General features: G+C 51.0%; 1 protein-coding gene and 1 long non-coding RNA gene across 2 annotated transcripts; one reads left to right on the top strand and one right to left on the bottom strand.

Annotated features, from left to right (window-relative positions):
* Positions 1–51: 51 nt before the first annotated feature.
* On the bottom strand, positions 52–8051 carry LOC141950859 (galanin receptor 2b-like). The gene is made up of 3 exons (XM_074886253.1): positions 7992–8051; positions 2980–3379; positions 52–790 (listed from the first exon to the last, which is right to left on the bottom strand). Exons 2-3 carry the CDS (start codon positions 3351–3353, stop codon positions 52–54), a joined length of 1113 nt encoding a protein of 370 aa, XP_074742354.1. The 5' UTR covers positions 3354–3379; positions 7992–8051.
* Positions 8052–14054: 6003 nt separating this feature from the next.
* LOC141950840 (uncharacterized) lies at positions 14055–25307 on the top strand. The gene is made up of 3 exons (XR_012631181.1): positions 14055–14876; positions 22127–22179; positions 23928–25307. It is a non-coding gene; the product is annotated as an uncharacterized LOC141950840 (long non-coding RNA).
* The last annotated feature ends 2570 nt before the right edge of the window (positions 25308–27877 follow it).

The following is a 27877-nucleotide window of genomic DNA, read 5'->3' as shown; positions in this document are numbered from 1 at the left end:
GCCTGAAGCTGGTGACACAGCTGAGCTGGCAGATGGTGTGGAGCTTGGCCACTAAGAAATATGAAGGGGCTTGGAGGAACTGGAAGGGACTGCCATGGAGGCTGGGTTCATCTCGCACCTGTTATTCTCCTCGTGCATCTGGGACACTTCAGTGGAGCCTGCCTCAAATCCAGGCACAATGTGGGCAGCGCGCACCGCATGCACCTTGTTGCGGTGCTTTTTCCTCAAGAGACAGCTGAAAACCTTTTTGAAGCCCTTTCGGAAGTGCTTGGAGACCAGGGCATAGACGATGGGGTTGAGGCAGGAGTTGGCATAGGCCATGCAGTGGGAAAGCAGGCGGAAGGCGTAGGTGGCCTGGTTGAAGGGAAAGTCTCCATAGAGGTATCGGAGGATGACTACATGGTAGGGCAGCCAGCAGAGGCAGAAAAGGATGGTTACAATGATGATCATCTTGGTTACCTTCCGCTTGGCCTTCTTGGACTCTGATATGTCCTCCAGGGGGTCCACTGCTGTCCACAGGTACTTGATGGTCCTGGTGTAGGAGAGGCTGATGACCAGCACTGGGATGACATAGCCGAAGGCAAATGTGCTGGTGTCCATGACCTTGCGTCTCCACTCCTCCCAGCCAGGCATGCAGATGTAGCTGGACTCCCACTCAATCAGGTCATAGTAGCTTAGGTAGGGCCCAGCAAAGACCACAGAGAGGCCCCAGATCACAGCCATGGCAGCCACTGCGTTGTAGGGGGTCCGCAGCTCCCGGGAGCGCAGTGGATAGCGTATGGCCAGGTACCTGGAGGGGAGAGCAAAGCAACCAGCACTGAGATTTCGGCCAAGCTCTGCCTGGCCACACAATCTCCAGGGACAAGAGTTTCCTTCATTCTCCTGGAGGTCCCTGAGCAGTGGCCCTACATGTTATCTCACACCCCATTTGAGGTACAGTCCTGGGTAAAGCAGCTTTTCTCTTTCTAGCAAGGATGCTTCTCCTCCCACAGGCTTAGGCTGGCTCATCCCTCTGTACATGGTGGGTTGGGTTATGTCCCTGAGCTAGGGCCAGAGAGGTGGTACTGTGGAGACCATGCAGCTATCCACTGCTTGGCAGAATTTATCCAGCAGAAAGTTTGAGCTGAGGATTCAGGAACTGGGGAAGCTTCACTGGGTGATGGGCACTGTGCAGGCCCCTGCCCACTGAAGGTGTATTTCCAGCCTTGTCCAGCCTGGCAGGGGTGAGATTTGCTCACTGGAGCTGTGGCTGCCTCCACCTTGGTACCAAAGGGACCGGGGGGGCCCTTGCCTTTTGGCACTGTCTGCTTTCTCAGGCCAGCCCAAAGCAGGCAGTGATGGTCTGTCTGCTCCCTCCAGCAACAGTGGCTAGATGTGGTGTGATGGGCAGCTCTGCTCCCCCACCTCCAGGCAACACCATAGGGCAAAGCTGTCGATGTCAGCAAGGAGAGAAGGTGGCTTGGTGCTTGTGGTTAGGGGATGGAGAGGAGCTGTCAGCACAGACAGGAGCACAGCTGCTGCAGCCTCAGTCTGCCAGCGTCCACAGAAGGATGCTCATTTGATGCACTGTAAGGCCAGCAGAGCAGGTAGATAAGACATGCAGCTGGTGTGACAAAACTCTCGTCGCTTGCTGGTCCTGTCATCCTGAAAGCTGCTGGCAGCTCAGCGAGAATCCCTTCATGTCCTACTGAAATGCAGCCACCTCTTGGGTGGAGCACTGCACTACAGCACACAAGTGCCACCAGAAAGGGAGAGAACGGAGGCACTAGCACATTGCCAAAATGTCCTTTCTTTTGAGATACTGTGCCTGGTTCTGAGCTGTCGGGAGAGGCAGACTGCACTCGTGTGATGAAGGTGCAGGGAAGCAAGAGGCTTAAATCATGAGAAATCTTGGGTCTTCCAACTGTGTAACCACTGGAATCCCAGAGGACTGGGATATTTTTGCCGGGGATTTCACGTGACCCCCTCGCCCCAACCAGGAGATGCCCATTTCTGCAGGTGGCACCTGGGAGCTGGACAAAGTGGAAGGGGGCTGAAGAGTAGCCCAGCCACACTTTTTGCTGGGATTTCACCCATCCCAGATACTCCCTGGTACTGAAGGTTCCTTCTGCCTACAGTGCTGTGAACCTCTTCACTGCAGAGGGCTGTTGGGCTCTATCTTGTCTTGGTACCTTGGAAGCCAGCGCAAGGGGCAAGACGGGACAGGACATGTTCCCTGTGGCAGTCAAGGCTTACCCCAGTGGGGACCTCTTCCTCATCCTGGACCGTAAGCGCGGGCTCCGTCAGAAGTGGGGCAGCTGACAGTCGCCTTTCAGAGTCCTTGGGAACAATGTAGGTGGTACCCATCGGGGCCAGAGCACCCTGGGTGACTTCCCAAGAAGGGACTCGGCTCACAGTGCAGGTGCCCTTCTGCGCACAGTGCCGGAGGGCTGGGGGCGGTGGGGGAACAGGAATTGCTAGATGACAGGTTTTGCCTGGGCTGGCAGCCCCTGGGGAATGGTATGTTTACTGCAAGACTGGGATCTCTCTCGGGTATTTATGTGGCTTCTCTTACGGTGCCCTCTGACCACCTTGCTGCCTGCACACGATGCTTTTCTGAAATGGTGCCTTGGGGATAGCTATTACCCTCCGAGCGGCGTCTCTAATACAGAGCGAGGTGACTCAGTGGGAGTCTGTGGCACAGCGGGGAGCTTAGCTTGGGTCTCAAATGCTCTAACTGCAAGGCAGGTCTTTCCTGCAGAAAGCGCAGACAGGAGCAGCATCAGCTTTGCGTTCAGGAGATCTGAAAGTGCTGCTTGGGGGTTGTTAGGGCAAGAGAGACACGACTGGTCTCCAAACTGCCTTTGGCACGGATCGATACCACCGGGGTTTGAACCATCGGCCTGAAGGTGGTGGGCCACGATGTTCCCGTGCCCTCACTCACTCCAGCTTCGCAGACTGCCCTCCTTCCCCAGCCCAAGGGCATCCTTAGACTGTTACCTGTCCACAGAGACGGCAGCCAGAGTAAAGCTGCTGGCATACATGGTGAGGTAGATGAAGAAGTGGACAGCCTTGCAGACGAAGGAGCCGAAGACCCAGCCCTCAAGGGAATAGATGGTGGCCTGGAAAGGCACGCAGAAGACAATGAAGAAGAAGTCAGCCAGGCTGAGGTTGAGGATGAAGAGGTTGGTAGTGTTGTGGCCCATCTGCCCGTTGCGCAGCAGCACTGCTAGCACCAGGCTATTGCCCACTGTGCCCAGGAGGAAGATGAGGGAGAAGACCACAGGGACAATGACACTGGCAGGGCTGAAGTGGTAACTGTCAGAGGAGTTCCAGTACCCAGCCAAGCTTGCGAAGTCCTCATGCTCCGTCATTCTGTGTCGTGGTGAGACGCTGGAACCTGGGGCAACACAGGGAAAGATGTGAGAGACTAGAGAAACACTGCTTAGCCTGTTAACTTGGCTGATGGGCCTGTTGGCTCACTGGAGACACAGAGCCCCATTTTCAGCTCACTGACCCACATGATTTTCAGCAGTTTCCTCTGGACACTGCTGGCCTGGAGGACAGGTAGAGTTAGGCTGGGGGGAGGGGTGCCCTGCTGCCCCATTCTGGCCCTGGAATGAATGCACAGCCCATGTTCACAGAATCACAGAATCATTCAGGTTGGAAAAGACCCTTGGGATCATCGAGTCCAACCCTCAGCCCTACTCTACAAAGTTCTCCCCTCACCACATCCCCCAGCATCTCATCTAAACGACCCTTAAACACACCCAGGGATGGTGACTCCACCCCCTCCCTGGGCAGCCTATTCCACTCTCTGACCACTCTTTCTGGGAAACATTTTTTCCTGATGTCCAGTCTGAACCTCCCCTGTTGAAGTTTAAAGCAACAGGGTTCTTGTTCTGTCACTAATCCCCTGTGAGAAGAGACCATCATCAACCTCTCTACAATGTCCTTTCAGGGAGCTGTAGAGAGTGATGAGGTCTCCCCTCAGCCTTCTCCTCCTCACACTGAACAGTCCCAGCTCCTTCAATCTCTCCTCACAGGATTTATTCTCCAGGCCCTTCCCCAGCCTCGTTGCCCTCCTCTGCACTCGCTCCAGCACCTCGAGATCTCTCTCGTACTGAGGTGCCCAAAACTGGACACAACACTCCAGGTGTGGCCTCAGCAGTGCAGAGCACAGGGGGACTGTCACCTCCCTTGGATTGATCCTGCTGGGGTGAGGTCTGGGGGAGAGGAGAGATGGCATCTGTCCCCGGCTTCCTTCTCTGAGGGAGAATGGAGCCAATATCTTCACCCCCCAGCTGGCCCAGCTGATGGCAGAGGGGTGTGATGTTCCTTCCCAGCAATGGAACTCCAGCCTCAAACTGACCAGCTGGACGAGCCAAGGTGTTTGCTCCCCTGATACTGATATGCGGAGTTTTATCCCTCCCCTGCTCCCAGCTCTTTTGGTACCTGCTCCTAGAATAAACCTTGCACACTAGGCGCGGGGCTGGAAATGCTTTTGGCATGACAGCTACTACACGGCTCCATGTTGTGCCCAGGTGGGGACTTTCTGAGGGGGACAGCTCTGATGGGACCACTCCTGCTTTGGTTTCAGTGACCCAGATATATATTCCCTTTCTGTGTTTCACAGGGCAGTTCTCCCCAGGACTTGGGCTTTTTGTATCATTCCCCTGCCCCCAAAAGAAGCATTTGGACTGAAAGCAGAAGGTGAGGTTGTGCATGGAAACACTAGTTTCTCTGCCACAGTCATAGAAATCTGTCTGCGTGTTTTTGAGTTCTGGAGCTAGGGGAATATCACATACAGACACGGGCACAGCTTCCCTTGAATAAACCCGTGGCTTGGGTTCTTCCCCTTCTGCACTTGTAGGGATGTGCTGTGGTTACCAGAGTGTGGCCCAAGGCTGGCTCACCATGGGTATGGAGATTGCAGGGTCTGTGCAAGAAACCAGCCTCTAGCTTGTGCATTCTCTTTCAGGCTGGGGAATTAGCAAGTGCCCCCCGGAGCAAGGAGCACTGGCAGTGAGAGTGCCTGACGCAGAAGCACTGCAAGGGACTATGAGCATGGGTCCGTGGCTGCAGGTGGTCCTGGTATCAGTGCAGATACGGGGATGCCAGCAAGCTGCATGGAATCACACCGAGCCCTGTTCAGCATTACTGCAGCTGTAACGAGACCATTCCCGCATAGTTGCAAGTCTCCCCAAAGGCAAGTGCCAAAGGCTCATAAAGTCTAGGAAGCAGGATGCATCTTTTGGTTGGCCTGTTGTGCACTGCCCAACAGTTGGTACAAGTCAAATACCCTGCTTGGCATGGCACCCCCTCCTCTGTCTGGGCAGCAGGAAGCTCACGCTGCTACCTGGGATCTGGACTCTGGCACCCGACAGGTCACTGCACCTCATTTGTGAACGTGTGGATTGGTCCAACAGCACCTACCCAGCCTGAAGCAGGGGGGATTTCACGGGGATGGCTTCAGTTGTTACGAGTGTGAATTTGCCTTGTGGCAGGTGCAGCACGGAAGTTTTATGTTTGGCTTAGACTCCTCTGTTTTATAGTAACTTTGAGCTCCATGAATGCTGCTTGTGTGGCAGAGGGATGAGCTTTCCTCTGGAAAGCTGGGATGGCCAGTTCTGAAGTGCATGCTACTTGTTTCTGCTAGCTCTGCCTCGGTGCACAAAGAAAGTCAATTCAGTAGAGGCAAAAGTCCTCCCGCAACCACCCGAAGAAGAAAGTACCCCATGCGGTATGGATGTGCGGGAAGCAGGGGAGCTTACACAGGCCCTGGCAGGAGAGGGAGAGATAGATGGATGGGGGCCTGCCAGAGGGTCTGGTGCCAGAGTCTGGTTGAGGACCTTGGGCTCTTCTCATACTGCCTAACCCCTCTGGGACCGGGGAGTTTCCCTGTATGCGGGGGAGAGCAGCTCAGGATGCCACTGGTGTTTTAGTCTTACTGCCAGTTGATTGCACTGACTTAGGCTGTGCTCGGAATTATACCCCGTGAGAGGCCGTGGCACAGAGATCCTTCTTCTGTGGGGCTGAGAAAGGTATTAGCAAAACTGGAGAAGAACTGACAGCTCAGCTAGAAACCAACTTCATCTTATCATCCACCCAGACAGTGTCTGTGTTGCCTGGTAGAGTCTCTGGCTGCTTCACTCTGCATCCCGCTCCCCCCACCCTTCTCATTGCCAAGTGCCCTTTCTTTGCTCTCTCTGGCAAGGCAGATGAGCTGCTCCTCAAAGGCTGTTCTAAAGAGAACAAAAAGACAGGGAATACCTGCGCACCCCCCAGGAAATCAAGGAAGGCGACCCTGCAAACGTCCCCCTCACTGGTGTGACTTGCACTGAAATCACTTTGGAGTACTGGCACATCACAGCCTGGTTGCAGTCCAGATCTGACATACTGTGATGTGCACGTGGGTGGCTCATGCTTTACTTGGAAAAACTTTCTGGCTGTCAGGGAGCCACTGCTCTTGTCATTCACCACTCGGCTCCAAGCTTATTTCTTGAGCCTGTAGGAATGGGAATTCAGGGAGCTTGGCGAGTTCTTTTCAGGGACAGGCAGTGGCCAGGAGCAGAAGTGCCAGGAAGGATGTGGTGGCCGGTTGGACACTGTACTCTTGCACAGCTTTGAGGTTCTCCCTGGTTGACTGTGGATCATGACCCATCTACATGAAGGCAAAGCAGTGCTTCAGTCCCCTTTACAGATGGGAACTGAGACACAGCGAGCATGAAGAGGTGGCTTTGTAACTGGTTGGATCAGGGAACTCACTGATTCAGCAGAGAAACAAATCTTTATCCCTTCTGGGTTAGCTCTGGTCCACCCATCCGTGCACAGGACAGTGATAGAACAGGCACAGAGTGAAAGCAGGGTCTCTTAGGTGACATATACGAACAGTGACACTGAAGCTGGGGCACGGGATGCTAAGAGACTCTCACGGAGGCATTCAGAGCATCTCTGGCAGAGTGGGATGTCTCCAAGTCCCTATTTAACATCTTCTCAGGAAGCTGCCACTCATCCCCACGGCTCTGTTGTCCCTTGGAAGCATTTTGCAACCATTTCACACCCTACCATTTTGTGAAGGGGTTTATGACAATGCTCCTGAGTTTCACTTGGTTCTGAATAGCCTTGACTAGCAGTGAGAGGGACAGCGGCTTTGAGCAGAGGGAAAATGGAGATAATGGGTAACAAGGTTCCTCTCCCACATCTGCTACTGAGGGTTAGCAGGGACAAAGGCAATGTGACGGAGGCAGTAATATCCCCAGGGATGAGAACCCAATCAGTGGCAAAGGTGGGATTCAAGAGACCTGATTTTTCTAACGAGGGTTCAGTAAAGGATTGGCAGGGAGAATGGTTCCCAGTACCTGTCTGATGGGGGGTGACAGAAGGAGCAGCACAAAGCCTTGGTGGGGGCAGGCAGCAGGTCATGCCAGGGATGCCAGCGAGCCAGCACAGGCAGCTCCTGTGCCAAGGGAAAGCCAAGAAGGGCAGGAGGAGGCAGGGTAAGGGGACAGACACAGCAGTGGGGGGGGGACACAACACAGACCCTGCTGGTCTGGCCAGACAGGAGCAGGGAGAGGAGAAGGGGACAGGGAACAGGCAGTTTGAACTCCCTGTTTCAGTGGCCTGGGCGCCAGCGCCCCCCGGCCCATCCCGCTCCTGCCGTCGCCCTGGAGTGCCTCCGCTTCCCCATCCCCAAGGAGCTGCAGTCCGGCGCTTCATCCGCTCCGCCAGCGGACAGGGCAGAGCCCCCGCCTTGCTGGGCCAGCGCGGGGGCTCAGCCCGGGAACCACCGCTGCCCCCCAGCACCCCGCCAAGCCCCCCCCCGCCCGCGCCCAGCCGGGCCACAGCCCCCTCCCGGGCACCGCGCAGGGTCGGGCGGCCCGAGCGCTGCCCCGTCCTGCGGCAGGGACGGCTGCCGCCGCGCCGTCGGGGCTGCCAGAGGCGGCGGCTCAGACCGCGCAGGGTCCGCCGGCCCCCGCGCCCCTCTCCGCTCCGCGCCGGCGGGACCTCACCTGCCCCCGGCCCGCGCCGCCGCTCGCCCCGCCGAGAGCAGCTGCCCGCAGCCGGTGCTGCCGCCGCGGCCGGTCCCGCTCCCGCTGCCGGTGCCGGCTCCGCCCCTGCCCGGCGCATCCGCGGGCACTCGCGGGCACACACGCACCCGCTGCGCTGCCGCGGGCCCTGTGCCGGCAGTGACACACGCACACTCCGGCACACGCACGTGTGAACACCTGCACCCCGCAGCGCGCCCCCGCCGCTCGCAGACACGCTCAGCACTCACTGATAACAGCGCACACACTGATAACATCCCGCACCCAGCACAAGCCGCTTGAACGCTGACACCGAGAACAGCCTGCTGCTCCTCCCCCTGCACACCCAGCGCCCCGCACACCCGCACACCCCCTTACACACACACGCAGCTCCCTCAGCACCAGCCACCGCTGCCCCGTCCCAGGCGGGCACCCAGGAAGGCTCCAGGGGACTGGAGGGGCCGCTGGAGCCCCCCCAGCAGCTCCCCTCTGGGGGGTCTTGAGCACTGGGCAGAGGCCGGCTGGTCGTAAGGGAACCCGGGGAGGCACCAGCTCCTCCGGGACACACACACAGACACACAGACACACACACAGACACACACACACAGACACACACAGAGACAGACACACAGACACACACACACACAGAGACACACACAGGCACAGACACACACAGAGACACAGAGACACAGACACAGACACACACACACACACAGACACAGACACACATACAGAGACACAGACACACACAGAGAGGCACACACAGACACACAGACACACAGACACACACCCCCAGAGGCACACACACACACAGACACACACAGACACACACACACGCACACAGACACACACACACACAGACACAGACACACACACACGCACACACAGACACAGACACACACACACAGACACAGACACACACACACACACAGACACAGACACACATACAGAGACACAGACACACACAGAGAGGCACACACAGACACACAGACACACACACACACCCCCAGAGGCACACACACACACAGACACACACAGACACACACAGACACACACACACGCACACAGACACACACACACAGATACACAGACACACACACACGCACACACAGACACAGACACACAGACACACACAGACACAGACACACAGACACAGACACACAGACACACACAGACACACACAGACACACACAGCCACACACACAGACAGACACACAGCCACACACACAATTTCAGGCCGCTGGGCCCTGTCAGCAAGCCCCTGGAAGCTGTAGGGTCACAGCAGAGCTGCCCCCCAGCCCCTCTCCCGGGGGCACCCGGGCACCTTCATGGCTCTTCCCTCCCTGCTCCCTGTGGCTGCTGCGGGCGGCTGCAGCACCCGGAGCCATGGAGCTGCACGCCCCTCCACACCCCCGCCTAAGGCCACTTGGTGCAGCTTTCTCCCCCCTCCCCAGGCCACACACCAACTCGGGATGAAAGGGGAAAGGTGGGGAACCAGAGCATAAAGGTACGTAACTGACTCCTACCTCCCTGTTGCTTTGGAATGGACCACATGCCAACTCGGATGGCTTGGGAAAGGCAGTGGACCAGAGAATTACGGCACTCCTAGCCCACCCACAGCCTGACCCCCTCTCTTACCATTTAAAAAACCAATAAGAACCATCAGTTCTTTCTGGCAGCCTAGTACCTCTGTACTGGGTTGTGGCCCAAAGGGGGGTGATACCAGAACTCCAAGATTTAGCAAGTTCTGGGCCTGTGCAACTGATAGAAAGTTCCAGAATGTTCCATCATCTGAGCTGGGCTGAAATGGAAAAGTACCTGATGAAAGTCGGTTGTCTCAGACCCTATAAAGAGATTCTAAGTGAGACTCTTTGAGGTCTCCTGGATCGCAACAGGCTGTGCCCAGCATCTCCCCTGACCTGGGATGCCTCTCAGGCTCAAAGCCCTCCAAGTTTGAAGATCATCTGCCCACAAAGCTGATGGAAGGCCAGGGTGAGGTCAGACTTCTTGAGTCTCAATTATCGCCCATTGAGAAATACATTGTGAGTATTTGCTCCAAACTTGAGAAAAGGGAAATTTTAACTATAGGCTAGCCTCTTCCATCCACCTCTTTACCCATCTATGTGCTTGAATATGCACATTTGCCTTCACAGTGTGGATGTGTATATATTTCACTGGCTATCCAAATATTTCCACACTGTGTGTGTGTTTTCTGTGTTTATACATATATGCATATATTTATATTTTGATTTAGAATACCTTGTAGTAAGTTAGTGTAAATCTTGTCATTCTTGAATCTGTAATTAAGTCTCTATTTTAATCATAGTATATTGTACCAAATCACCCCGTTAATCTTTAAATTGGTCAGTCATTAAGTGTTGCTAAAATTCAATCTTTTGATCCACCTCACACCATTAATAAATCTTACATTGCTATTAAGTCATAACTGTGTGAGATTCTTTCATCCACGCCAGGAAGGGGGTGCGGGGGTTTGTGCAGCATGAGGTGTGACAGGAGACCCCTGTCCTGGCCTCGGTGGGGGGGGTACAGTGGAGCTCTGTGCTCCAGACCCCCGCCCTCCTCTCTGTCTGTCCATCTCATCTACTGTGCTGTTCTTTGTCCCTCCATCTCTCTCTTTGCCTATCCAACCACCTATTGGCTCCCAACCCTCACTGTTCTTCCTTCTATTTTGCATCCTGCTCCCATTCCTTCTCTTTCTCTACCCTCAGTCCTGGTCCCTGTGGCTCTCTCTGTCCTTCTCTCCATCCCTAGTTTTGCTTGTTCCATCGCTGTCTTGATCCCCATAATTGGTTTTTTCTTTCTTCATCCCCCTGACACACTCCCTGCCCCTCCTTTTTTCTCTCTACCCTCTGTTCTGCTCCTCATCCCTCTATTCCTGTCTCTACCCCTCTGTGCTGTTCCCTGTCCTTTATTTCTCTAATTCTCTGATGTTGTCCCTGTCCCTTTATTTCTCTCTCTATCCCACTGTCCTGCTCCTTGTCCCTGTCTTTTTCTCTGTATCCCATTTTCTGGCATTCTGTCCCTCAACTTTTTTGTTATCCCTCTGTTCTTCTTTTTTCTTCTCTCTCCCTCTGTCCTTCTGCTTGTCCCTCTCTTTCCTGCTCTATTCTACTGTCCTGTTTCCCATCAGTATTTTTTCCTTCATCTCTCTGTTGTGATTCTTGTCGTTCTTTCTCTCAGTCCTGCTCCCCATCCATGTATTTTCTTTCTCCATCTCTCCTGAAGCCCATCACTGGTTTTTGCTTCTTCATCAATCTGTCCTGCTGTCCATCACAGTTCTTTCTTTCTCCATCTTTGTCCTGCTCTGTCCCTTATTTTTCTCTCACTCTGCCCTTCTTTCTTCATCCCTGTCCTGATCCCTGTCCCTTTTTCTTATTCTATGCCAGTGTCCTGCTCCATGCCTCTCTTTCCCTTTCTGTTCCTTTGTCATTCTCCCTCTCCTGTTTTGTTGCCTATTCCTCTGTCCTGCTCTCCGTCTGTTTTTCCTGTCACTATTCTTCTTCCTGCCCCTTTTCTTTCTCTCTACCTCTCCCCTCTGCTTTCTGTCATTGTCCTTGTGTCTCTCTCCCTCTGTCCCACTCCCCATCCCTGTTTTGTCATGCTCCATCTGTCCAACACTATTTTTTTCTCTATCTCTGTCCTGCTTCCTGTCCCTCTGTCTCTCTTATCCCAGTGTGCTGCTGCATGTCCCTCACCTTTTCTCACTATCCCTCTGTTCTGCTCCCTGTCTCTATTGCTTCTTCCTCCATCTTTGTCCTGCAGCCCATTGCTATTTTTCATTTCTCCATCCCTTTGTCCTGATCTGCATCCCTCTCTTTTTTCCCCTCTATCCCTCTGACTTTTCTCTGTATTTATTCTTCTCTCCCTGTCTGCATTTCCCACTCTGTCCCGGTCTTTCTCTCTCCATCCCTCTGTCCTTCCCATTGCTCTCTCTCTGTCTCTATACCTCTGTCCTGTACACTGTCACTATTTTATCTTTCTGTACCCCCTGTCCTTCTTCCCATTCATGTTTGCTTTTCTGTCCTGTGTGCCATCTATCCGTCCTCCTCCCTGTCCCTGTCTTTTTCTGTCAGTTCCTCTGTCCTGGTTCCCGTCCCTCTCTTTCTCTCAAACTTTATGTCCTGCTCTTTCTGCTTTTTTTTTTCCCCCTCTGTCCCCGTGTCCTGCTCCAAGTCCTACTGATTTTCAATTCTCATTATATCCCTCTGTCCAACTGGCTGTTGCCATTTTCTTCTCTCTGTTCTTCTGTCCTGCTCCCCATCCCTATTTTTCCTTCCTCCATGTCTGTCCTGCAGCCCGTCACTGTTTTTACCCTCTCTGTTTCTTTATTCTGATTTGCATCCCTCCCTTTTCTCAATCCCTGTCCTTCTTTTTCTCTCTGTATGTCCTGCTCTCTCCCTCTTTATTCCTCCTTCCTTCTTCTTCTCCTTCTTCCTTCTATCCCTCTGTCCTTCTCCCTATCAATATTTTTTCTCCATCCCTGTCTTGCTCCGTGTCGCTGTCGTTCTGTTAATCCCTCTGTTCTTCTTCCCATCCTTTTTGGCTATCCATCTGTCCTGTTGCATATCACCATTTGTATTTCTGCATCCCATTGCCCTGCTCCCCATCAGTATTTGTCTCCCCAGCTCTCTGCCCCACTCCCTGTCTCAATCTTCCTTTCTATCTCTCTGTCCTTCTCCCTGTTTTTTCTTTCTGCATCTCTCTCCCTTTCTGTCCTTCCTTCTGCTTCCCTGTACCTCTGTTCTTTGTATTGTGTGCTGCGCCCTGTTCCTCTCTCTACCCCACTGCCCCGCTCCCCCTCCCTCTCTTTGCCTCTCTACCCCTCAATCCTCCTCCCTATCCCTGTTTTTTTCTTCCCCTATCTGTTCTCCTGCTCCCTGTCCCTCTTTTTCTCTCTGTCTTGCTGCCTGTCCCCTTGTTTCTTGTTATATCCCCCTGTCCAGCTGGCTGTCCCTTTTTTCCTCTCTCTCTCTCCTGCTCCCCAGCCCTATTATTCATTCTGTCCTTGCCGCCCTCCAGCCCATCCCCGCAGGAGCTGACTGCTCCTCGCCACCGTGGCGAGCGCTGCTCCGGTAACGGGTGCTCTGGGGGAGGGGGGAGCGTAGGGGCAAGGAGCTCTGGAGCGGTTCAGCCACATGGCCTACGTGTGTTTAAAAAGGAATGGTCGCTCTTTTCTTTGTACCCGTGGCTGTCCCTGCAGCCCCTCGCACTCGGCCAGCGGCAGCCGCAGTGTCCCGGGAGCAGGTTCCGGTTCGCGGGGGGGTGGGAGGTGACGGCCCCGCCTCGCTGATGGGCCGCGGCTGTGGCCCGGGGCCGGCCGAGCCCCAGAGGTGGCCGGGGACAGTGATGGTGGGGACGGAGTGAAGGGGGTTGGGCCGCGGGGTCAGCCCGGGCCGCGGGGCTGTCACCGAGCGCTGCCTGGGCCCGCGGGAAGGGGCCGGGGCCGGGAGCCCCCGGCGCTGTGAGAGCTGCGGGCACAGCGGTACCTGCGGGCGGGCGGAGCGGGGCAGCGCCGGGACGGGGCCCAGAGCGGTGTCGCGGTGCCGGGGGAGGGACACGGCCTGGGCGGCGGGGGGGGCACCGGGAGCTCGGGGCCCAGCTGGAGGCCGCACAGCCCGCGGGCCCGGCCCAAAGGCCCGGCGGGGCGGCGCTGCCGCTCCGGGTGCGGGACCCGCGGGGGGCCGCGGCCGGGCGCGCACACGCGGGGGCAGTGAAGGGATCCAGGCAGAAGGTGCCGCTGGCAGCAGAGAGCCGCCAGCCGCCCCCTCCGGCGAGGAGGGACCCTCTGAGCAGTTCCCGGCAGAGCGGGTCACCGGCACCACCGCAGGGTCTGTGGATGTCACCGAAGGGGCGGTACAGCCTCCTGTGGTAAGACACCAGTGTATTCTCTGGCCTGGTTGACAGTCAAGCGACCAGAGCTACAGAGGAGGAAAGGGGTCAGAGAGAGAGACCAGAGGAAAAGGTATCAAAACTGTAAAATTCTCCTGGCACCCCTGAAAACAGGAGCTGCCGTCCTCCTCTTCATCCTGGTCTCCCCCTGCCCCCCACACCCATTCTCCTCACTGCTGTAATTTTTTTTGCTTCCCTGCACCTCTCCTCTTCTCTCTGCTCTTGTGTCCTGCTCCTTCTCCCTCTCATTCTCCAAGTCCATCTCTTTCTCTGTCATTCTACCTGTCCCTTCTCTTTTATCCCTGTCCCACTGTCCTGCTCCCTGTCCCTCCTTTTTTTTCTTCCTTCCTCTTTGCTGTATATCATGTGCCTTTTTTTTCTTGCTCCATCTCTCTCTCTCTCTGGCTCCCTGTCCCTGTTTATTAACTCCTCCCTGCTGCTCACATCGTCCCAGACCCTTGCTGCCACCCTCACTGATGCCTAGGCACATGGCCGGGCCCTGCTCCACTTGCTGCCCGCCTGTGCCCAGCACCTTCTCCCCAGTGCTGCTCCCCAGCCCTTCGGCACCACCACCGGGGCAGCCTGTGAGCTGCACAGGGTCCCTCCCTGCTGTCCCAGTCCCGCTGGATGGTGGCTCTGCCCTCGCGCCTAGGGACTGGCTCCCCGGTTTTGTATCTGATATGAACTTGAGGGTGCCCTCTACCACCGGCTCCAGATTGGTGATAAAATTACCTTTGTGTTTGTATTGCAGATTGCTGTGTGAGCTAACAATAATGGGGTTGTCGACTTTCCATTCCTCCGGAATGGAAACTTCTCATTGTTACGACAATAGGAGGACCTGGCACTTCTGGCATGCCTGGATCTTGCCTTTTCAGGGTCTTGGCCTCTCTTCTGAGCAGCTTCCTACCCCTGATGGAGGGAAATCTACGTACTCAGTCCAAGATCCCAGAAGAAGCCAAGGTAGGGCTAAGGCTTTGAGTCCATACATTTGCCAATGCCATTGGAAATGAAAATGCCTAACAAGTAATACACAGGAAGACTAAGTAAGAACGTTCCAGCTTTGAGGGAACGGTTTTGCATTAGGTCACAGGTGACATTAAAAAATACCATTTTATGGTAAGTTCCTAAAAAATATTCAACATCCTGCTAATTAGGAAGAGTTCCCTTTCAGAGAGATACTTTTGAGTTTAACCTCAAAGACTCTGGGTTCACATCTCCACTCAGCTCAGTGGCAGTTGCTAAGAAAAATGCATTGCCTGCCTGAAGGGTGAATGCTGGTCTCGTCACCACTGAAGCTACGGGGACCAGCCAGTGCAGTCATCTAGCAGCCCATCTGCTAGCCATGATATTCTAGTGGGGACAGACCAGAAATATTTCCTGTGGTAATATATGCAGGAAATACAGTGCTGAATGACGTATTATTTGTCATGAGCCAGACATTCGATTAGCATTCATTGTTTTTGGCTTGTGCTTGGTGCTCCTCAAGCTATAGATGGCCTTTGTCCAAAGTCTGTTAAAGTCAGTGTGAAGGTTTTCACTGAAGTCTATGGATTTGCTGTTGGTGCCTCAATGGGGAGCTTTTCTTTAAAAGCATGTTTTCCTAGATTCTTAAATCAAATAGGATGGTGCCCATGGCACTAGCCTGAAACCTGAATTTTTAAATCAGCTAAAAACTATGTGATGTTTAACTTAAAAAGCCGGGCAAAATTATTAGTTCTCTAATTGCTTTGTTGACATTAGAAGTTTGGTCTAAAGCTCATCGACAATAGCATGACTTTATGGTAAATAATGAGTTTCTGACTGGGAGTTAGAAATACCTAAGTGTAACTAAAATGGAAGTTAAAAACAAAAGAAAGGCCGGAAGGGTTTAGACTCTCATGTTTTACAATTTATAACAGCTGGGGGGGGGAGGTGTGGTTAAAAAAAATCTGCTTAGCTAGTGAGGCTTGTATCAGGAATAGAAATTCAGTCAAAACAAAGTTCTGAAAAAATATTCCTTCTTGTCATTTGCTTTTTCTACTTCGGTAAGGAAAATGTTATGTGAAATCCAAGCATAAGAAACAAAAAGGATGCCAGGGAGGTAGGATCTTACTGCAAGCTTATACCAGGTTCTATAACTAACTTATGAAACTGGTTTCTAAATCTGCTGTGAACGTGAAGGCAGGCAGCAGAGGTAGCGTGTCGTTTGTCAGCCTCACCGTGGTCAATGGGAGTTGCAGCCGGATAAGACCACAGTAGACTGGAAACTAACTCACCCCTTTTGAGACTTTTATTGATATGCCTTTCCTTTCCCAAAACAGGTTGAGATGTAATTGCTGCAACAACAGTCATTCTTTGCATCCCTTGCCACATTCAGCTCCAGCTGTGCCTTGGCCTTCCTGAGCCCATCCCTACCCGGCAGGGCAGTGTCCCTGTCCTCTTCCCAGGATACTTGTCCCTGCTTCCACTGCCTGGGCATTTCCATCTTGCCCTTTCGTTTGACCCAGCAGGTCTCTGGCCACCAGGTCCAATACTGTATCTGCTCTGGTAGGGCTGTCTATTACCTGGCCTAAGAAGTTATCCTCAGTGCTCTCCAGGAGTCTCCTGGACTGCCTACAGCTCACTGTGCTACTTTTGGGGTTGAAGTCCCCCAGCAGGATGGGAGACTGAGCACGATGGTTCCCATAGCTGGAGTGAGAAGGCTTTGTAAATAGGCTCACCTTGATGGGGTGGCCTGTAGTAAACACCCGCCACAAGGTTCTAGGTTGGTAACTATGGTTTCAGGTAGGTTATCCTTCTTCGAGTTTTGATTGCATGGCTGCTGAACGTGCTTGATGATTTTTCTTTTCCAATACTAAATATGCTGTTGCATTTATTACAAACGAAGCTCTCCTTGCACCTTTCTCAGCAACGTTGTCCTCCTGGCTATGAAGCACGAATTGAATTCTGTGTGCACGCACACCCTCCAGTGGTTGTTTTACTACAGCACAGGGTTTGTGCTTTTTTATCAAGGACAGTTTATGTTTCTGTCCACATTCCTGTTATCGCCAGTAAGTTTCCAGCCATTACTGTGTCTTGTTTTCTCAGTCTTACTCTGTCCAGTGACCAGGATGTAACCATGCCAGGAGTATTCAGGTCCTTCAGGGGCTGTGGTGAGTGGCCTGGCAGACATATGGCTCCATAAAGAAACAAACTCTTTTTTTTGTGTGAGCCGGGGTAGAAACGGGCAGTACACAGCACCCAACCTCAGTGCAGTGCTCCAGCCGATGAAACCTCTCTTAGACTGCAATGACTGACAGAAAAAGATTTAACGTCCCTTTCACAAGAACCTTTAAACTTTTCTTTAGAATAAAAGCTTATCTACTAATTGATTTGACCCCTGATCCACCTGTTCAATAAAGGAATTCATCTTTTAGCCATCAGGCTGAGCAATGGTAGCTCTCACTGAGCGTGTGAATGAGATTCTGTTTTTTGTTCCTGGGCAACACACTGTTACACTGATCGCAAAACCCCTACAGTACCGTTCATAAAGGGATTTGTAGTCATAAATCAAACAGAGTCTTTATTTGATATTTAAGGGCATTTCAAGGAAGATAGTAATTAAAAAGGAAAACCAGCTGTGCTTGATCATCCATTTAAAGACTCTCAGAAAGGATTGATAATTTTCCTGGCATTATAATAGCTTGATTTCTGCTGGCTTTACATCTCTTTACATTATTTTTGCATCAATGACTTTTGAGGTATTGTTTCTAGGTTAATTTTTTTATAAGATTTCGTAGTCTCATACTTGGTGACAAGTGTCTGCAAGTCTAAATGGGGTTGCAGTTCCCAAGAGGATGCTTGTTAGAAAAGAGTTTATGTGGTGCTATCTCAACTAGAGCATTCACTTCATCTGAATCTTGCAGGAACCTCTGGAGCCTGACGTGCACAAGCCTCACTCTTACCAGTTCATGAGAGTGATGTGTGACAGAATTAACCCCTTGATGGTGGAGCTTCTCAAAAGAAGAGAGGATTTATGCTGTCTGGCGGCAGATCAATGGCGGCAGTAAAGTGGGAAGAGCAGACCTTGGACACCATGCAAGGGCAGTGTCTTGCAACACTGGGTTGTGGCAGTTGGATAAAAAGAGGGAGTGGGTGTGTATGCATGTGTGTGAAGGTGTGTAGGCTCATAGAATATAATCAAAATGAAAAATGTGGCCTGAAAAAAAAGAACCCAAAGTGGTTGCATGGGTTTTTTGTTTGTTTGTTTGGGTTTTTTTGTCTTCCATTGTCCTGTAGAGAAGTAGAGCTTTGTAGAGGAAGTCTACAGCTATTTCATGCAGAGATAAATAGTGATGTTCACCTTATCTTACCCAAGTCAGAATTAGAGACTAACACAGCTGCAGATCTATTTGTTTGCAGCTGGAGAAGAAACAGCCTGCAATATCAAAGTTTTGAAAAGTCGGAAGAAATCAGTAGAGACTCAGAGGGTGGGACTGATAGTTTTATACAGCTTTTCAGATTGTAGTTCATCTCATTTGATCTTTGGTAAAGCTAGAAGTTCTCAAGGCCCCAGCTACTGTCCTTCAGTACTCAGAGCTCTCCAACCACTCTGAAATGTTTTTGTCCTCTTATTTAGAGTTGGTCCCCATTCTTTGCTCTGTATTGCATCCACTGGGAGTGGTTAACTTAGAAGACTGATAAATGAAGCAAGCCCTTCCCTGACAATTCTGCAAATGACTCCTGAAAAATCTTGCCCGTTAGAAGCCAATCCTAGCAGTTAACCATGTTTGGGAACCTACTGTGTGAAGTGATAGAGAAACACAGAGCAGGTCTGGCCCTACAAGTTGTGATAGTTTCTTTGGTTTAATATTAGCACATCCCTTTCCTGTGAGACAGGTACTGTCTGCCCCAAAGCAACCAGCAGTAGCGACTCTCCTTGTGGATTTCTCTAAAGGAAAGTGCAGTGTTTCATGAACTGTTACTTTCACTAAGGCACTGGGGGTGATTCTCCATTCTCTTTGCAAGACCTTGGAGAAGGTATGTTGCATTGCTGTGTGTCTCAGTTTCCCAAGGAAACAATCCATTTAATATTTAATTACTTGAGGCAGGCTCTGATCTACCAGCTGAAAGCTGGCAGGAATACAGCACAGCAGGGAAATACCACTTTGTTATGAAGCTGCCCCTTAAGTGTCTCGTGTTGGCCACTGTTGGAGATAGGATGCTAAGACAGGTGCATATTTGCTCTGATCTGCTCTGTTTCTGTGCTCATTTAATGTACCTCACCTAGCAAGTATGATCTTGATGAAGATTTCTCTGTACTTGTGCCATTGTCAATTTCTTCAAATAAGGCAGAGAGGTGCTTCAAAAGCATATAGAAAAGCTTACTTCCTCACCTCTTGCGTTAAATAGCAAGTAAAAGTGCTTGTTAACACAGCTGTAAGTCCAGCAACCAGAACAGTAAGAGCTCATGCTAATGGCAGAGATGGCCTTTACTGCATGGCATAAACTCACAGTGCTGTGTAAGAAAGTACAATTGCTAATGAAAGAGCAGTGACTTTCCAGAGCCTAATGTCACTTCTATTTTTTTTAATGACTTTCCATTATCTCAACTGCTGCCAGAGTTGATGTAAGAAGAGCAAATTTCCCATAAATAAACATGATTGTCCAGGAATTTGGAGGCAACTGGACATGCAAAAAATGCCTCCTACCTCTTCCATACTTGTGCCTTTTCTGTGCTTTGGGAATGAGAGGATTCATGCTCCATGTTCTCCAAGCCCAAAGCAGGTGGAAGGCTGTGGGGACCGAGCCCAGAGCCCTCAAATTCCATTTTTGTACACTTACTGTATGTATTTACAGCAGAATTCCCCTCAGAAAAGTGTGTGAGTTAAATATGCAGTAGAGACAACGGTGCTTTAATGGAGAAGAAAAGTTAATGTCTGCTGGAAGGAACGGTGTGTGGGAGGAGGGGAGTCGATGTGGTTCTTGTGTGCAGCTCAGAGCTTCAGTGAACACCTCCTCCGTCTCCTGCAGTGTGGGTGCCGGTACCCCTGAGTCCATGGGCTGTAGGGATTGCTTCTCTTGTGACAGAGGAGTGAAGACAGCAAGTTCTGTGTCTGACTTGCTCCCTGTGCTCCTCCTCCACCCCCCTTTGGCACACAGGTCATCCCTCCACGTTGGCCAAAGCAATATAGAACAATTCACCTGGATGCCAAGTGATAGCTTAACAATTCCAGAGGTCTTGTTGCCATTTCGGTATACCATCTAGATTCTCACTGCAGCCTGCCATCCCACAAAATCCCATGCTGTTAGGAATTGTGAAGAGAGTTCCAGTGACACCTCCGCAGGGTAATGCAGTGGCACAACGCCATGTCCCAGAAGACAGGTGCAGGGAGCAATGGTGGGGAAAATGGGAGTGTGGGGAGAGAGTTGTACGCAGCAACGAAGAACAACTTTGAATCTTGCTGTCTTGCACGATGCCTGGCCAATTTCCCAGTGACCCTCCCTAGGGTTGCCTCAGAGATTTAGTCCTTGTCCTTCTAAAACTACTTTTTTCTTCCTTCATTGAACTGCCGTCTGTGGCATGTGTGCTTTGGAAGACCCGAGATTTACCCATAGAAAATCAAGTTTAAAACGTGTTCACTTTGACCAAATAAAATGAAGGCTTTCTTCTGCAGTGCAATAATACTACGCCATGTCCTGTTAACTCACTTTAGGTGGTGGTTATTATTCTAGAGTTTAACCAAAAAAAAAGGAAAAAAAAAAAAAAGAAAGAAAAAAAGGTTACTAGTTGTTGCTAAGTTACTGAAGAATAGTTGGACAAACACAGGCTAAAGATGGCAGAAAAAATTCCTTGTTAATGTAAAGAGGGGGAAAAAAACCACAAATGAAACCAACCATGTCATCCTCTTACCTACCCTGTACATAGAGAGAGATTCCAAGCCTTTGGTTTCCTGTCTGAGAGACTTGCGATCATTAAGTCTTTTTTCCCCATAGCTCACTTACTGCAATTTAGAGGTGCTGTGTCAGTGTGAGTAACGAGGTTACAAAGATCGCTCCTTCACACAGAAATGCCCTTGTCCTACACACCATGATTGTCTTTCCGTGTGTCAGCTTGTGCTTTCTGTCCGAGTGCTTTTGGCATAGAGCGGTAACTCCCAGCTGCTGTTCCGATGATGGATTTAACTGATGGCTTTCTCCATTTCTTCATTGCAAAGGGGCCCCAGGCTTGGTCCCCAGCGTTTCAGATAGTAACATCAGGTTATAAATGGAGAATGTCCCTAGGTTCTTGGGTTGAAAGAGAGGCCTGGTGTCTCGGCCTGATTTAGGACCAGCCTTCAGGATTTCTGGATTCTGACTTGTGCTTGGCCACTGACGCAGCGTGCAGCGTGCAGGTAACTCATGAGGGCTGCAGTTACAGCTCTGGTTAAAGTCAGCATGGTCAGCATCCCTCAGTCAGGCTCTGCAGGATCTGGAGGCATGTTCTGCTCTGTCTCGTGACTGGACAGCAGGTGTGTGTGCTGTGTTTCTGCTTCTGAGTGGATGTGGGAGAGAGGCAAGTCAGCATCGGCCTGTCAGCTCTGCGCAGGCCCGGGGAAGCAGCAAGGCCTCGATGAGAAACAGGCCTTGGGAGAAAGATCAGAAACTGCCAGGCTGTGCTGAGGTGGCAGGGAAAAACAAGGGACAGCTGCAAAGCTGAGCTGTGGAAAAGTAGCAAGATGTCTGAGACAGGGCGTATGGACAGTGAAACTAGTAAGATTGGTGCAAGAAACAATGTGTCTGTTCAACAGTTCTCCACTTGCTACAGGAATCTAAAGCAAGCTCTTCTGCAAAGCAAGTGTTCCTGTTACCAGTTTGGAAGAAATCAGTGTACCATACAATTAAATGTTTACCTTCAGGTACTGGAAAGCAAAGAGCAAACACAACTTCTGAGGCCTCCTATAATATTTTGGTGACAGCTATGTGCACAGGTCAAAGTTCCCTTCTCAGATTTAAATTTACAGTGGAAGAATGAGATCACTGTAAAGAATTGAGATCAGGTAGAGACGGATGGCACATTTCAATGCTTAAATACTTTACTGGACTGGGACTCTCTGTTTCTGAACTCTCTAGCCAATAGTTCTTCTTTCTGCAGTCTCGGTTCTGGTACCCTCCAGACACTTTGACAGGAAAATTTGACATTAAATACTATTATTTGAAACTATTTTCTTCAAATTAGCTCTCACTTCCATCCTCCCTCTGGTATCCTGCAGGGAGCATGCCCGGAGAGAAACTCACCTGACCGGCATTTCAAACACATTCCAAGGTGAGCAGAGTCTACCTGAAGCATAATTAGTTTTTAGAGGTACCTATGGTAAGAGAATCCCATTTTAAAGTGATAATTGTGGTGTAGTTGAGAGGAAAACAGACAAATTGAAACCTGTCATGCAGATATTGGGAAGTTAGGTGAGAAGAGTCAGGTGCCCTTATTACTGTAATGAAAGGTAGAAAGATACCTGGAAATGTGAGAAATAAAATTCAGGATGTTTTTATTTAGTTGTTTTGTTGGAGCCAGATTTTAAAATAAGCAGCCCTGGGTGCAGGAGCCAACTGGGAGCTGCCGTTGGAGGGCCCTGGAGCTGCCCCATCCTGGAGGACTTGCTCTCCACCTCCTCCTCCCCCTCACAGAGTGGTGGTGCTCTGTGTGCTCCACAAAACGGCTCTGGAGCCCATAGCCCTGCCGTGGGGATCTGCTGCGCACTCTCTCCCTTGGCAGGGTTCGCTCCCGAGCAGCCCTGGGTGTGGGAGCTGGTGTGGAGGAGCCGCTGTTCTCTGGAGAGTCCTCTGTGCCCACCGCCACGTCCTGCAAAGAGAGCTGTGAAAAGGTCCTGCCCTTTCCTCCTGAAAGGACCACAACCATGGGGAACCCCCAGAAGCTGTGGGAGGGGACAGCTAAGGGCCTCCCAAAGGCTCTCCGGGAGGGCTGCAAAGGCACAAGGGCCAAAAGTGGAGAAATGGGATGGGTCTAGGCGGGATGCTTTGAGAGGGAGCAGTGATGCAACTGTGAGGAAAGCTGCAGTGTGGCAGGGAAAAGAGAGCAATGTCAAGATCCCAGAAAGAAATCCCCCGTCCATCTGGTACCCTGACCCACCTCCCCAGTTACCTCTGTCTGATGAGGCAGACCCTGTGGTTCCACAGAACCCTCCTGTTTGCTGCCAGCCACCCCCTGACTGAAGAAGGAAGAGGCAGATGATGGCGCTGGTGAGGAAGAAGCCCCTTCTTCAACTTGTAATTCAGAGCACCTGGAGAAAAAAAGAGTGATCTCTGTTTAGGGCTGTTCTTGCAGCCTCCTTTGGGGTTCAGTCATTTTCTTCAAGCAGTTTCTACAACAGAGAGAAGACCTAACCAAGACTACAAATGGGATGTTCGATCGTGGTCTTCCCACCAGGTCCCCTGCGACCTCCATTTCATAGAATCATAGACTCATGAAATAGTTTGGGTTGGACGGGACGTTAAAGACCATCTAGTTCCAACCCCCGTGCCCCGGGCAGGGTCGCCTTCCACTAGCCCAGGTTGCTCAAAGCCCCGTCCAACCTGGCCTTGAACCCTTCCAGGGAGGGGGCAGCCACAGCTTCTTGGGGCAACCTGTGCCAGGGCCTCACCACCCTCACAGGGAAGAATTTCTTCCATCTATCTAATCTAAATCTGCCTCTTTCAGTTTAAAACTGTTACCCCTCGTCCTGTCACTACACCCCCTGATAAGGAGTCCCTCCCCATCTTTCCTGTAGGCCCCCCTAAAGTGCTCTTCTCTCTCTTAGCCAGCTTCAGAGAGCAGACAAGTAGCAGTTTACACCAAGGCAGCAGCCTAAAGCCCAGCGAGGAAAGATAAGGACCGACATGGGGTAGTTCAGATTTGATAGCACTGAAGGACGCAGGTAGTAATTGTCTCTGATGACAGAAAGAGAAACATAGAAATAGAAACAGAAAGAGGATGAGAAGAAAAAAAGCCAAGCCAGGAAAAGGAAATGTACTCTGATCACATTTTAATATTTGTTTTTACCTGACATAAAACAGCAAATAGGCTCGCTGACTGAGGACTGTGTCGAAGTCACAAGGATCCACAGATGCATCATTCATCTCGTACCACAATCCATCGCTGGCCTGTAAAAAAAGGCATCGATACCCGGAGATGAACTGCGTGGTTCCTCAGCAAAAACACAGGCAGAAAACTACAGAACCAAGAGTACATCAAATCAAAACAAATCCAGTCCAGCTCCTAAGGAGACCTTCTCCCCCAAAACCTTGGCTGCCAGTAACACTGCCATGAACATTTGTCGTCCCCAGCACACGTATTTCCTTTGCGAGGAAGGATGTTGATCTTTACCTTCACGTAGCAGTAGAAGTGTCCTGTGTGACAGGTGTCACCACGATGTACCAGGACAGCATATAAGGAGTAGAGGAGTGGTTCTCCAGCTGTCTGAGACGTGTACGGGCGAAGATCCAGGTACTGGGGATACTCCACAAGCTACGGAGAGACCGAGAGGGCTCAGAAATGATCCTGAACTACTACATGAAATAGCCTTCCAAGACCAGGGGCCAGAGGTGCATAAATACAATTTTGGGGTTCATGAATACTTGGTTTTCTCTAAAGCAACATGTCATGGTTTGGGGAGCAGGAAACTGTTCTTGGCCAAAGCAGCTCTGTTGGAGCAGAGTACGTGCTGGTCTTCCCACAGGAACTCTCCCCTCCCCAGAAGAAAACGAAAAACTCAACACGAACAGCTGGTGAAAGAGCGCACTGCTTTGGGAGATCTGCTCCAGGAAGAGGAAGTTGCACTCCCAATTGCATACACACCTTGCTGATCTTCCTGCCAGTGAAATCTGCACACCTTTTCAGCCACACCGTGAGAATCCTGGGTACGTGATGGACCGTAATCTTCTTGGAGGCAGTAGCCGTCTTGTCACACCTTGAAACCAAGCACAGAGCCAAGTGCTGAAATGCTCCCTGTCTTGGCCCAAGAAGGCCAGCTAACCTTCCATGGCTCACACATCCTCATGCTATTTTAAGGTTATTCAGTACCGTAATGTGGGGATTCGGAAGGAGTCCCTGCAAGAAAATGGACGTGTGAGCAATCCTGCATATGAGCAAGACTGGTAAAGCCTCGGTGTCGGCAAGGACATAACCCGGAAAGAATGAAGAAGAACACAGGAAGTTAAACAACTTCAGGGTGTGGGTTTGGGTGGAGAAGGAAGTTTGTACAATGTCAATGTGGCAGTTTTCATCCAAACACAAGAGTGAGCTTAAGGAGCATGTGCAAAGCTAACTGTTCAATCAGAAGGAATTATACCATATGATTGTATCATGTGATTCTCACCTGCATTATAAAAGGCTTGCATCACCACAATAAAATTGGCATTGCTTAATCACACTGATAGTCTGCACTGCCCATATCTCCCGCACCGTAAGGCCATATTAAAAAAAAGCTGCGTCTCATTATGGTGCATTAAACCTATGTGAAAAGATGACGTGTGATAGATGACATACAGCACCTTCACACACAACCTCGTACTAATGTGTTGTTAGTAATCATCTTACTTGCTACATTTAAAGCACTTTTCACGATCCAGCTGCTGAGGTTTCACAAAATTCTCCAGAGCTGCAGTGACAGATGATGCGGCCTGGAGGAGTGAGAAAGGAGAGCACTGAGCTGCGGGAGATACCCTCGCCCAAACACTGACTAGTTTACACAAACACCCAGCTAGGTGATGCTGAGGAGAGCCACTGTGAACCCGCAAGGAGTGTCCAGAATGAGGCAGAAAGAGGGTGTTATGCTTGACATTTCCCTCATTGCCCAGGGATTCACGGGGCTATCAAGAGCTGCATCTCTGTGCCACCGCTCAGTTGAAAACAACACAACCCATCAGCCTAGGAGCCAGGTGGGTGTTGAGGAAGAGCAAAGGGAAGAAGGATGAGAGTACATCAAGGGTGCAGGGAGTTGAACGTGTGCTTGTTCAGCTTAAGGCCAGCACCTACAGGGAGACCACTGCCATGGCCTCCCTAGGAGCATACCATCCACTCCACCTCCCACCCACCACCAAGCTCTCCTGCGTTTGCGGGATACATTTTTAAGTCAACTCTGTTGATTCAGGAAAGCTACAGGGGCCTTGGGACATCCCAAAGCACAGTTACAAACCCTCTTACTTTTATATCCAAAGGAATATCCAGGAAGGATCTGTAGGAATCGGAAACCGCGTTGCAGCTCAGGCACGTGACTGGAAAGCAAATCAAAATGTTCAGCAACAGGGGAAGTCAATTGACTGTGCCAGTTTACGTCCTCCATAGCTACTACGCCAGTCACACCATCAGCTGTTTATCACAGGCAGACAGAAGGACACAGACAATTCCAAGGAGGGAAATGGAAAAGTACCTCTGGATCTCAGATAGCCCATAAATATTTGATGGACAATGGTAGTTGATCGAGAAGAGATGTCCAATCTGTATCTAAATGGTAAGGCAGAGAGTTAGCTCCTCCGAGTTTTTTGCTTTGTCTGAAAGCTCTTGGTGTGGGGTTTCCTTGATGGGAGTACATCAAGGTGATCAAAAAGCTTGAGAACATTGAAAAGTAATTTGCTTATGCTTACCTGCTTCTCCGACTCAGACAAGCTCTCTGCATGGTGTTGACAGTACGGTGTAAGCATTGGCGGGCGTCTCCCTCCATGCCAAGCTGGAAATCTTTTCCTATTCCTAAAAGAGAAGTTAGTAGTTCTCTCCTACAAGAATGGAAAAAAAAACCCTGTAAAAGCAACTGAAATGACTTACGTGCGAGAACACGCACGACAGCCCAAGGCTGGATGGCAGTGTCTGAGGATTGCAGGGCCTCGTTAACGTGCTCTTCCATACTGCACATCATGCAGAGGTCTTGCCGATGACCTGAAGAGGGAGGGAAGCAAGCTTCTCCGGTTAGCAAAATACCCATAGTGATGGGAAACCTAATGGAGATCTTGAAGTTATAAGAACAGTCTCCACTCCTCTTCTCCCAAGCTGCCAATGTCCCAACAAGCCCGGCACATTTTGGCGCGTAGAAAACATTCTTCAGAGGGATGCTAAACTGTCGTAAGTTTTCTTTTGCAACAAGCAACGAGAGTTTAATTTGCAGGAATGGGGACCCAAGTCTAGAAAGAGGTGCCTTTCTGAAGATGAACACGCCTAGATACAACAAGAGACTTCTAGGCTTGACTGTTCAAACACCACCAACTCGGGGGGTTGACAAAGAAGGGCTGCCTTTCTCCGAAATCAAATTCCAGATTCTGGGAATCCCTGGGAAGTGCCCAGCAGATTTACAGGGAGATGTTCCTAAAAGCACTCACATGACTGGCTGTGCTCCCGAGAGAGCAGGTAGTTGGCCAGAGGGGGTGTGTATGTCAGGCACTGCAGGGCGGAGTTGAGGAAGCACGTATTGCCCAGGTTGTGGAGTCCCGCTCCAGCTCTCTGCTGCTGCTGCCATCCCATGGAAATCTTCTCCGGAGGATAGAGGATCCTTTGTGGCGGAGCCATTCCCTCAGCAATGACTGCAGGGGAATGACATTCGAAAAGAGATGAGACGATATAGTTGCACAAAAGCATATTTGAAAGTTGAGTTCCCTACAGGAGCACCCAGTACAACCAACTCTACATCCAGCCCAGAAGCACTGGGAGAAGCCTCACGCTGACATTGAAATTTACTGGTCAAGAAACAGTTTTGGAAAATAGTCTGTTCCCCTGCTTACTTTGCTGAAAGCCCAAAAAACCCACGCTCTGATTTCTGTGCCTCAGGCTACCTTCCTTTCCCTCTAGAGTCTTGAAGTGGATTATCAGGTCAAGTCTTCCCTGATCCTGATTGTAACTTGGTGAAAACAAGCATCTAGCCCAGAAGGTAACCCCTACTGATGTCCGATCTTTCTACGAGCAAGGGCATCTTTCCAAGTCTCGTACTAGTGGCAGAGGAGTGATAAAATGTGTTTTCCTGTGTGTAATTGAAAACACC

The sequence above is a fragment of the Strix uralensis genome, chromosome 16 (genome assembly GCF_047716275.1).
Source record: "Strix uralensis isolate ZFMK-TIS-50842 chromosome 16, bStrUra1, whole genome shotgun sequence".
Taxonomy (NCBI): Eukaryota; Metazoa; Chordata; class Aves; order Strigiformes; family Strigidae; genus Strix; species Strix uralensis.
The sequence above is the reverse complement of the archived record's forward strand: the minus strand, read 5'-3'. Positions and strand labels throughout refer to the sequence as shown.